Source organism: Ictidomys tridecemlineatus, chromosome 12 (genome assembly GCF_052094955.1).
Source record: "Ictidomys tridecemlineatus isolate mIctTri1 chromosome 12, mIctTri1.hap1, whole genome shotgun sequence".
NCBI lineage: Eukaryota > Metazoa > Chordata > Mammalia > Rodentia > Sciuridae > Ictidomys > Ictidomys tridecemlineatus.
In genome coordinates, this window is record NC_135488.1 from 91,828,473 (window position 1) to 91,840,766 (window position 12,294).

A 12,294-nucleotide genomic window follows, 5' to 3' on the forward strand; every position below is an offset into this window, starting at 1 on the left:
AAAAAAGAATTACAAACTGTACCATATCCAGTGATTTTTAAAATTTTAACCTATTTACTTTACTCTTAAAAACACTAGTCAGGCACAATTTTTTAATTTATAAATTATTTGTGTCTTCCTTAAAGAATATTATGTTTTTGGTGTTAGAATTCAATAAATTAATCTGTGTAAGGATGAAACTGAATCACACATTCTCAAATCTTTTTAGAACTGCACTAAAATTCAGTAGCCACTATCATCAAGAGGTATTCAAATTTGATTACAAAATATTATAAGTACAATGAAATAAAATTTAAAATTCAGTTTTTCACTTTCACCAGCCACATTTTAAGTGCTTAAGAGCCACATGTGGTTAGTGGCTACCATATTGAGCAGCATAGATATAGTATATTTCCATCAACACAGATGCTCTATTAGATAGCACTATCTAGAGAGTTCTTACATACAAGATCACACAGTGACCACATTAAAAAATAGGTTATCCATTTCAGCAAACAATTATATCTTTCTCAATACTTACATAATGTCACCTACTACTAATTACTTACATTCCTTTTGTCAATGTGATCTAAACAGCCTAAAATAATGACAATACTGAATATGGTTTTAATTATAATCTCATTCAAAATAATAATTCCTTTTCATTTCTTGTTACTATCATAATATATGACTGGAAATATATAAATACCTAAATAATAGCAATAATACAAAAAATAATTCAAGATGGGAAACATCTTATGGAAACTTACCCTCCTTCACTTTCTGCTTCCTCAGAACTGTTACTTGTTGCTGTACTTTGAACTGTAGTCAGCCTTCTTTTTCTAGCTCTGTGCTGAGGACTTATCTTATGAACTGTTATCTTCCCTCCAAATTCATCTTGTATATATTCCTCCAGCTTTGGAATGGTTTCCTTAAGAAATCTGATTTCCTCTTTAAGTTCTTCCATATTTGTCAGTAATTCATTTAACTTCTCCAGTATCTGAATTTGTCTTCGTTGGACAATTATTGCTGTTCCTTGGCCAGTATGCATTTCATCTTGCAGAGTTATTGAATTACACATATTACCCAGAGAAAGAAATTTAGGTAAATTCAATGTTGTAGTTGGTTTACGGACCTTGTGATACCACAAAACCAGCAAACTAATCCCAGCAGTTCCCACCATGACGCCAAATATTAGTTCCTTATTTGTGGAATGAAGCATTTCTTGGGTTTTGTTTCTAAAATTAAAAGCATAAACGTAAATGAATGTTGTTTGTCTTTGTCCAAGACAAAAATATTAGTGCATTTGCAATCAATAAAAGACAAGTCTACATTATAAAAAAAATCTTCAGAAATCATAATCTAACGTGTATTATGAGTAAGTACCTCAATAATACAGATGACCCAATGGAAATATTTACTTTAAGAAAAATTACTGAAATCTAGTGTAAAGTATGGACTCTAATCCAGAATTTGTATTCTGCATGACCTATTTGAAATTCACCTTTTATTTATATTTGTAAAGGATTTGATAAATAGAAGCAAAAGTTACATTATAAATTTCTGAGAAAATTATTTATGAATTCAAGTTATTATTAATTTTCTCTGAAATTTTATTTATACATAATGAATTTGATGGATTTCTTGGTCTTATCTAGTCTTTAAAGAAGGCCAAGAAGCTCTTCCCTGGCACCTAATTCATATTAGGACTTAAATTTAGAGTGATTAACAATACAGTTTTTAAAGTCCAGGATTTAAAGAAAAAAAATATATTAGAGAGTTTTGGTAAGTTTATAACTCACCTCATCTCTGGTTTATTCAACATGGAAAGCAGAAGTGATAATATAACATACAGCATGGATGGGTGGGTTATCCCACAAATTCGAAAAATGAAATCTCCAGACACAAGAGAGAGAGCAAAGTAACAGGATTTATTAGAATAATAGAGAGAAAGCAGAGCTCCTGAAGAGGGAGGGGTCCCAAGAGACGGCTGCCAATGTCTGTTGTCTAGGGTTTTTATGGTTTCATATGTCCCTATAGGTGATTGGTTGGATGATATGTAAATACAGGATTCAGAAAGGGGCCAATCAGCTCTCTTTATTTTGTCTTCTTCAGCAAATCTGGAGAAAAGTGTTTTTTAGGCCTTTATTGGCACGGGGTGGGGGGTCGGGTTTGTTGGCTCAAGAGGAAGTGCTTGGGGTAGATACAGATTTTGTGGTTGGCTGTTGCTAAGGGTAGGGGTAGGGGTAACTAAGGAAGAGCTCTTGTGGTTGAAGTTGTCAGGGGAAGCAATAGAATGTTCTCCAGACTAAGATAGCATGGTGTCTTCCTCTTTTTCTTCTCTGAGACCCTTTTCCTGGCTGCCTATAGTGGTCTATCTTTCTGACTCACTAACATATATGTAAGTATTGTCCATCTTCTAACCCAGAATTTCTCTCTCCTTATATTTCTGCTTATATCTGAAGTCTTAATGTTTTTGTTTTATTTTATATTTTCACTTTTAAAAATATTTTGATTTGATTCCTTTCTCTTTCTGACCTTTTACCTTTTTGCATTCAAGGCACAAGCTATCCCCCACCTCATTCCACATAAACTCAGCTACTTGAACTAAATACATAAAATTATTCTCTAGTAAATCTCACTTCACTAGTTCTATGGCTTATCCCTGATCTTAAAATCACAAGACAAGTAAAGGAAACCATTGATATATGCTTTTATCTGAGACTTAAAATGGCAATAAATATGTTAGTGCTCTACTAAACTTTTGAAACTACAGTAAAGTATACTGAAGTTTTTTTAAAAAATCCTATAAATTCAAAGATCCCCAAATTGTTTTACCTTTAGTGAACCCCATTTTATAACAGGTAAAACCTATATTAAATTTTACTGGGCTGGGGATGTGGCTCAAGAGGCAGCGCGCTCGCCTGGCATGCGTGCAGCCCGGGTTCGATCCTCAGCACCACATACAAAGATGTTGTGTCCACCGAAAACTAAAAAATAAATATTAAAAATTCTCTCTCTCTCTCTCTTTGAAAAAAAAATTTTTACTAATGACTTTGGAGAAATGTTACAAATAGTAATAAGTTGTTCAATATAGTAAATGAAATTTGTAATTTTTTTGGATTCATTTTTCCTGAAACTTTATCAAGGAGCAGATAATTACAGCATTGCCACCTAGAGCCCTGAGAAAAGGGGTCAGGAGAAAGTCTTATACTGTCCCTTGGTTTCCACCTGGAGGCAATTTCTGGGCCATGGCACAAAGAGGAGAAAACCAACAGAGTCTCAGTGAGTTTATTTATTTATTTATTTATTTATTTTTAAAGAGAGAGTGAGAGAGGAGAGAGAGAGAGAGAATTTTTAATATTTATTTTTTAGTTCTCGGCGGACACAACATCTTTGTTGGTATGTGGTGCTGAGGATTGAACCCGGGTCGCATGCATGCCAGGCGAGCGCGCTACCGCTTGAGCCACATCCCCAGCCCCTCTCAGTGAGTTTAAATGGACAGAATGGACAGAGATCTGAATTCATACAAACTGAAGCACCCAGAATTTGTGTGTCAGAGTACTGAGATGAGGGAGGTATATTCAGAGAAAGAGCTCTAGAAATACACATTGAAACCCCATCAGGACTGGCAAAGAACAATTTGTACGGAGAAAACAATCACCAGGAAGCTATAAACTGAACTACTCCTTTAGATTACACAGAACTGGGAAGTATTCAAGTTCGCAAGAATTCCTATAGAATACATGAAGCTTTCAGCAGATACCCCAGATGGGTAACATAGGGAGTAGTGGGACTAAAGTAACTCTAGAGTTAAGGCAATTTAAGCTTTCCCTAAAATAGACTTAAAAATATGCCTCCAAAGGATTAAACTGATTCAACAATACTTTAACTGACATGATGATGAAAGTCCAATACTTGAAAAATCAGAAAATCCAGAATTCAACAGCATAAAATCAAATGTCTAATATCCAATAAAAAATATTAGACATGGAAAGACACAGGACACTGACAGAGATAATTAGAAGACAAAGGTGTTAGAATGATTACAAATATGTTTGCTATTTATTACATATACAAATACATTAACAGAAAACATAAACATCATGGGGAAAGAAAAAGAAGGTATCAATCCAAAACAAAAGGAATTTCTAGACATGAAAAATAAAATGTCTGAAAACAATTGTACTAAGTGGGATTAATAGAAAAATCACCATGGAACAAAAAACAAAATCAGTGATCCTGAAGACATAGCAAAAACAGCCATTCTAAATAAAGTACACAAACAAAACAAAACAAACAAAACTTATGGAACAATATCAAGCAATCTAAAAAATATATCAAATTAGAGGGGGAACAGTGACCTAAAATTCCCAAGTTAGATAAACATATAACATCAAAATTTAAAACCATGTAAAATTAAAATGCTCAATACCAATAAAAATTACTAAACAGGCAACTAAGCAGAAAAATAGTAGCCAGGGGGCAATATCAAGCAGTCTGAAAAAATACATGAAGTTAGAGGGGGGAAAAGGTGACCAAAAACATTCCCAAATTAGAGAAAACACACAAACTCATATCCAAGGTCAACATAATCCAAGTAGAATAAGAAAACAAAAATAAGGCATAACATTATTAGATTGATAAAAATTAGTGACAAAAAGAATATCTTAAAAGTCATCAGAGGCCAACCAGGGTGGCACATGCCTGTAATCCCAATGGCTTGGGAGGCTGAGGCAGGAGGCTCGGGAGTTCAAAGCCAGCCTTAGCAAAAGCAAGGTGTTGGACAACTCAGTGAGACCCTGTCTCTAAATAAAATACAAAATAGGGCTAGGGATGTGGCTCAGTGGTCCAATGCCCCTGAGTTCAAGTCCTGGTACCAAAATAAATAAATAAATAAACAAATAAATAAAAAGTCATCAGAGAAAAAGACACATTGTATATAAACCTCAGGTACTATTTAAGCAAGAAAACAATGAAGTGACATATTTAAAATGGTGAAAGAACTGTCAACTTACTATACCCAGTGAAATATCTTGTCAAAATTGAAAGCAAAATAAACATTTAATTTTTTTTTTTTTAGACAAAGGAAAGCTGAGGGAATTCATCACCAGTTCAGACATAAGAAACACTAACAACCAGGCGTGGTGACACATACCTGTACTCCCAGCACCTCAGGAGTCTGAGTCAGGAGGATCATAAATTCAAGGCCACCCTCAGCAATTTAGTAAGGATCTAAGCAATTTTGTGAGACCCTGTCTCAAAATAAAAAATAAAAATAATGAGCTGAGGATGTAGTGGTTGAATCCCCCTGGGTTCAATCTCTTTTACCAAAAAAAAAAAAAAAAGAGAGAGAGAGAGAGAAAGAAATGCTAGCAGAAGTTCTTAAAGCAGAAGAAAAATGAAAAGTTTGAAGGATGAAGAATACCTGCTGAGGGCTGGGATTGTGGCTTAGAGGTAGAGCGCTCGCTTAGCATGGGCAGGACCTGGGTTCGATTCCCAGCACCACATAAAAATAAAGGCATTATGTTGTGTCTATCTACAAAAAAGATTCACTCATTCATTCTCTCTCTCCCTCCCGCCCCCCTCTCTCAAAAACAAAAAACAAAACAAAAATCCTGCTGTGGAAAATACACATGGATAAATATAAAAGTCATTTTTTAGGTAGGCAAGGTGGTGCATGCCTGTAATCCCAGCAGCTCAGGAGGCTGAGGCAGGAAGATCTCAGTTAAAAGCCAGCCTCAGCAAAAAGCAAGGCACTGAACAACTCAGTAAGACACTGTCTCTAAATAAAATACAAAATAGGGCTGGAGATGTGGCTTAGTGGTCCAAAGCCCCTGAGTTCAAGTTCTGCTACGCCACCCCAAAGTCATTTTTCTCATTTTAAAATTTCTTTATAAAATGTTTGCTTATTAAATCAAAGATGACAATAAGGTACCATAGGGTTTATAATGTACATATAAGTAAAAGTGTTTGTAAATATCTTAAATTATAATAGTGTTATCAAGTTAAAGATGCATAGTTATAAATTCTAGAATAGCTACTACAAGAATAAAGGGAAAAATGCAAAGATATAAATAAGCCAGTAGTGGAGACAAAAATGTAATACTGAAGATATTTATTAGTTCAAGGAAAGGGGGAAAACAGAACAGACAAACAGAAAACAACCAGGAAAAGAGAAATGATGCCATAACTCTATTAAGAAATGAAGAAATAACAGTATTTTTATTTGCCAATCAAAAAAACCCAATTAAAAAGGAAAAGCGGAAGAAATGTTAGAGAACTGTACAACAATAAACTTAAAAAAGCCAATGGGGTAGGCTCTAGTGCAAAAGTTCAAGGGTTGACCTTTGATGGGAACACAAACCACTCATTCACAGTAACAAAAACAAGGCAGATTATGTGAGTAGAGATTCAGATATGTGGGTAGATGTTGTGGTGAAAATTGATGGAGGTTCTCTTTGATTGCTTCTTAAGTGAAATAGTAAAACAGCTAGGATTAAGAATCCAGGCAGAAATATTGGAAATATGCAAATTCTAAATTAGGTTGTATACCAAAAATTTGACTTTCTAGAGTTTATATTCTATGATTCCACATATTCTAGCAAATCGTTGTTCCTTATACACTAAATGGCCAATTTAATATATAGTGTCATATGACCTATTAAAGAGATTCTCAAAGAATAAGGAACAAGAATCTATTCTGAGAAGACTACTTAAAAGAATGGCTCTTTTTAGATTTGTTATACTGCACTACATACATGATTACAGCAATTGCCCTATTTGGATGTTCTACCTCATTATTGGCTGAAAGGTTAATGAGAAGGACCAACTGTAAAATAGTATTCTAGAAATTACTTCAGATGCCAGTGAATATTATCTTGAAGAGGTTTTAGGTTTATCTCCTAAATCAAGAATTCCAGAGAAAGTCTTGCAACTTTAAGCTGGCCTGAATGACAGATCATTTTGCCTGGGATTAGATACATTTACCTACTTGGTATTGTTACAGAGCTGGGGACTTCCTGGAAACTAAGGCAACGTGAAGACTCCTGTTCAAACCCTGATTCTTGTGATCAACTCAGAAAGATTTCAGAAATGTCACTCAGAGAAACAGGAATGAACTTATTTAAAGAATAGGCAAAGGGAAAGCGATCACTGTAAAAGGAGAGTGGGTCATCTCAGATAGGAGAGGAACAATGTGTCTCTCTTGCACTTCAGTTTTATTGGGGTTTCCATGAAGTTTCTACAGAGTCACACATTAGGATGACATCAAGACTTTCAAATCTCTACTGCCAGGACAACTGTAGGTCACCTTGGCCCATGCTGACCAGTCCTAATTGGATTCTTAACCTTAAATTCTTATGGTTAGAAGGAATTACCCTAACCATCTCCTGAGTTTCAGTATCTAGTCACAAAAGTCTCTCCATTCAAGGTAATTTGAGTTCCTCTTATCAACATTACCGTGGGCCTGCAATTCTCCTGTAGTTAACAGGTAGTTTGGTGAGGAATGTGACATAGCCTGTCCACTCAGACCAGGCAGAGTTGCAGGTAAATTGCTTCTTGGAAAAGAAAGCATGTGGAGGTTAGCACACTGGACCCATTTTATAGCTTTTTCCCCTTAACCTCATGTTCCTGTCATTTGCATCTATCTGTCCCCTAACAATATAATTGGGAATTTATAAATCTAACTATCTGCCTATTCCCATAATATCAAGAAGAAATGCCAACAGCATATTTCAATCAATCTGTAACTTCAGCTGAAATTATAGGTAATTATTAGTTGTTATTTCCACAAAACATTATACTATATCAGAAATTTACTTGGAAGATTATTGCAAAAAAGCAATAGATCTAAGAAAAGCCACTATATACCTACAACTTACATTTACATCACAGTTAATAATAATGTATCAAGGTTGATCATCTTTTTTTTTTTCAATAAAAAGATCAATGGTGGTGATGTAGTTCACTAGTACAGTGCATGCTTAGCATGTACAAGATCCTGGGTTAGAGCCCCACCCCCAAACTACATACAAGATAAAGTCAGGATCCATATGCTGGTCTAGATGACTACTAAAAAGATCTTTCCTATACTTACTGCATTTTTTTTGTCCATTCCTCTATTGTTTCTTTGAACTTTACATTAATAAACAGTTTGGTTTTAAAAGTTTTTTTTTTTCATTTCATAAGTAACTAGATGTGAAAATCTCCCTAGGGTAAAAACCTTATCCCTGAGACAGAACCACCTTTAAACATATGAGGAATATACTTTGCTTAACCTTTCTTTAGTAATTACACCACTTTCAAATTATCTGCTGGAGGCAGAGTAAAACAAAAGTCAAGTCCTGCCAGGAGTGGTGGTACACACCTGTAATCTCAATGACTTCAGGAGGTTTAAACAGGAGGATCACAAATTCAAGTCCAGCCTGAGTAATTCAGTGACACTTTGTCTTAAATAAACAATAAAAAGGTCTGAAGATGTAGCTCAGTATATAAAATACCTTTGGCTCAATCTTCAGTAACTACAAAAATATATAAATAATAATAGTACTATTATTATTTTGCTGATAAGCAAGCTGAGGCACCAGCAACTACCAAGTCATTTACCCTGAGGGTCATCCAACTAGGAAGTGGAAAATGTCACCCTTAATATCCTGTGAGGAAACTCCCTGGATGCACCTAGCTGAATGCTGAAGATTCAGAAAGCATCAACAAGGACATGAAGGAGAATGCTGACTGCGCAGAGATGTCCATAGGTGAAATATGACTTCAGAATCATGAAATTTAGCTGCGGAAAAAACTAGAATCAATGGAGCTGGTATTTGTTTTAAATAACTACAATCATAAACAAATAGTTTAGGCTATGTTTGAATTTTATATCACTATAAAATCAATGTGCTTTTACACCAATAATTTGAAAAATGACACTAATTAAAAATATTGAGATACAAAATAACCAGAATACTTCTTGCCTTAAGTATAATTTCAGAGATTGTATGAAGTCATTTACATAGCTTTTTCATTTTCGTTAGTGTAATTACTTCTATTATAGAATAAAAATACAATAATTAAGAATTTCACTGAGCAAACTTCAGAGCTCTAATATTTTAATATTCAGTGCAAAGTACTGTTAATGTTACAATGTTAAAATTTTAAGGCAGTAATACCAGAAAATTAGACTTATTTTAATATAAATTACTGGCATCTAAAATTAGTACTTAATCCAAGGTTACAGAATCATCTAGTAAAATGAGAATTCTAGTGAAACGATAAATCAAAATGTTGCTAAAGAGAACTAGAACATGAAAATATGCTTTCTGAATAAAATTATTTCATTTTCAACTTTTAATTTTTAGACATGAAAATTATGCTTTACCACATAACTGTAATAATGCTTACAGTACATATCTAGTGTGTGTGTGTGTGTGTGTGTGTGTGTGTGTGTGTGTGTGTATTCCTGTAATTCATCAGCTGATCCTTAGTGGAAAAAGTATAAAATGCCCTGATAAACTCGGAAAATCAATGAAGACTTTTGCAATAAGGTTAAAGAAAAATTAATGTCTTATAGAGCAACCTGAGGTTTAAGTTTCCCAAGGGAACTGCCCTGAGACCTTGAATAAGTGATCAGATTCTGATGCGACCCAGAAAACTCGGTTTACTTTCAAAGTGAATTCTACTACTCATTTGTCATCAGCTTTTCATGGTTTTACTTAATTAGAATTTATTTTAAATTTAGGGATCCCTGGCGTTTGGTTTATTGCAAATGTCAGTACTGATATCCTAGCCTTCGTTTTTGTGCCAAACAGGCAAAGAATCCGCATTTCGGGGGGGGGGGGGGGGGGAGAAACGCAAACAAAACGCAAGGCTGGCGCTAGGCGGCAAGGAAAGATCCGCCACCGCGATGAGCGCCCGGTTTGTCTCTGCTGGAACTTGGCGGTTCGCAGGGACCCGCCAGGCTGCGGGGACATGGTGCCCACTACCCCGACCCTGGGGTTAATGCGTGGAAAGGCCGGCCACTTCCCGGACGCCGCTTCTGAGGCATGGGCTCCGCAAAAACTGCGGAAACCCGAGCCCAAGGTTCTCCTGCTTCAGAAACAGACAGCAGCCAGGCCCCAAATAGCGACCCCGGAAGTGCAGTAGCCGCTGCCGGAAGTACTGCCGCTGCCTCCTCACGTCCCCGACCGCGTCGGCCCCGGTCCGCCCAGTTGCCCCTTCCCCTCTTCCGTACGCACCTGCGTTCGCTACGCGGAGCTGTCTGCGGTCCGCCGGCCGCCTACCCGGGCCTGCGGGCGGGTGGGGAGCAGCCGGCAGACGGCGGCGCCCGTAGGTCCCACGGTTCAGCACCGCGCCGCCGTGTCCTGACCCAGAAAGTCTAGGCGCCGGGGGAGGAGTCCGTGGCTGCTCGGCCCGCGGCTCCCGCCTCCGCCCGCCCGGACTTCTCACCCGGGACGGGCGCCCCGCGTGCTTTCCAGCAGAGTGGAAAGTGGCGCTCCGCCCCGCCCTCACCCGCACAGTACCTTGCGGCTCCAGTCACTTCGTCCCCTCTCCTGACTTGCCACCCGAGCTCAGGGCCACCGCGCCTGCTCCCCGGCGTCCCCTTCTGCCATCACTGCCTCCAAACTCACCCCGACTCTGCTTCCTTCCAACTCCCAAACCTTCCCCCCTCTCCCCGGTGTTGTCCCCTTTTAGGCATAACCTTGAACCCTATTCTGCATGGCAAACAAACGTCACAGTTTGCATCTATTGCAAATGGTGTCCACAGCCCCTTTTCCTTAACTTCACTGTAACTCACATTCTTTTTTAATGAGCAAAATTCCCAATCTCTTCGTCCTCGCACCAGTCCGAGTTGCCTTTAGATAAAAATCACTTATCTTCTCAAATGACCATGGTTCAAGGTTCTTCCCAACTTCAGTTTCTGTGGTTTGTAAAATGAGAATAATATGGCAAACTGTTAAATATTGCTCACGTGCCCCTTTTGTATTGCCCTCAACCTTGAGCATTATTGATTTAAGCTTAGACTTGTATTGAAAACTTAATTACTAAATCCCCCACCAATATACTGAACAGAATAAAAACTGGGTACACTCCTGTTTATAAAAACAAAAACCAAACTTCCCCATAAGGATTCTTCAGAAGACTGATTGTACAATCCGTATTCACAGATGGAAATTGGGGATTATATGTTTATGTAATTTATTTTTTAGCTTTAAGCAAACTGCATTGAAGCCTAGCTACATTTTATTTAAAGAGCAGACTAATATTTATGCTCTCAGATTTGAAACTAGTAAAACATTTCTTTACAGGGAACTACTTTAATGCCTGTTTTATGATGGTTTGCAAAGAAAATTTCCATCTAATATCAGTATTTTCTTTATTTAACCAGAGTACAGTATAATGTAAACCTGTGTGGAGTGATAGTTTCTTCTTTAGAGATTTGAATACAAAAGAAACTGTACTCTCTCTTCAGTAATACTAGGAAGGTTTTTTTTTTTTTTGTTGTTGTTGTTGTTGTTTTGTTTGTTTGACTTAAAAGACAATTTAAGCATTTCCAGGTCACTGCTGCAGCCTCTCACACAGCACAAAAGAGGCTTATTACAAAAATGTGGAGTGCAGGCTGAGCGATTGTGTCAGCTCTTCTCTGAGAGGGAAATAGTGATGCCAGCTGATACTTGATCTTCAAGTATGGAGAAATAATTGGAGTTTTCCTCTTTTCCTATATAACATCTGTTTCTGCCTCCTAAATACCTATGAATCTATTCCTTAAGCAGTAAGAATTATCTGAGGGGTAGAAACTCAGAAACTGATAGCCATTATACATGGCAAAGTTAAATAGCAAAGAGTCATTGTCTTGGTCAGACACTGTAGTAGGAGTGGCAAAATATGACTCCACCCCTAACAGGAGTATTTGATCTAAAAGGAACATCTAAAGAAAAATAAAAACAAAACACTAAGAATCTCAGGTTGCTGTTACTCATCACAACCAACACAGCATTACAATCATTTGTCAGGAATGACTACTGGCCCTTCTGAGTTTGTCTCACCTCCATGTCTAATTTTCCCCCTTCCATTTCCGGCAGCCTATACCTACAACCAAGCTACCTGATCTTCCCTTCACAAGCTGTGTCCTTTTCACCTTTGTGCTTGGAATACTCTGCTCCTTGCCACCTGTTAATTCATCTACTTTGATCTGCTTCCCTGGAGAAGGTACTGTGCACATTTCCCTTGGCCCCTTAAGAAGTATTTATTCATGCCTCATTGAAACTTTTGTGCAAAGATATGGAATTTAAACAAATGCAACGCCCCCACATATACTGT

At 37.2% G+C, this 12,294-nt stretch overlaps 2 protein-coding genes across 41 annotated transcripts in view; one reads left to right on the top strand and one right to left on the bottom strand.

Annotated features, from left to right (window-relative positions):
- The window catches only part of Rmdn2 (regulator of microtubule dynamics 2), a 255,562-nt gene extending 244,668 nt beyond the window's left edge, over positions 1-10,894 (bottom strand). For 21 of the 31 annotated variants that reach the window (XR_013429058.1, XR_013429052.1, XR_013429051.1 and 18 more), the window contains exons 1-2: positions 10,605-10,765; positions 750-1,217 (exon numbers count right to left, since the gene is read on the bottom strand). Coding sequence is in view for 17 of the 31 variants with exons in the window: in XM_078029359.1 (XP_077885485.1) it covers positions 750-1,217; positions 10,605-10,672 (536 nt within the window). In the remaining 14 variants the exon portion in view is untranslated. The other 10 variants (XM_078029354.1, XM_078029351.1, XM_078029356.1 and 7 more) reach the window with 10 other exon arrangements.
- Positions 8,574-12,294, top strand: part of LOC144369406 (uncharacterized) — a 102,417-nt gene continuing 98,696 nt past the window's right edge. For 4 of the 10 annotated variants that reach the window (XM_078029366.1, XM_078029371.1, XM_078029370.1 and 1 more), the window contains exon 1: positions 11,450-12,183. The gene's annotated coding sequence lies outside the window, so the exon portion shown is untranslated. Of the gene's footprint in view, positions 8,736-11,445; positions 12,184-12,294 lie in introns of those variants that run through there. The other 6 variants (XM_078029376.1, XM_078029375.1, XM_078029377.1 and 3 more) reach the window with 4 other exon arrangements.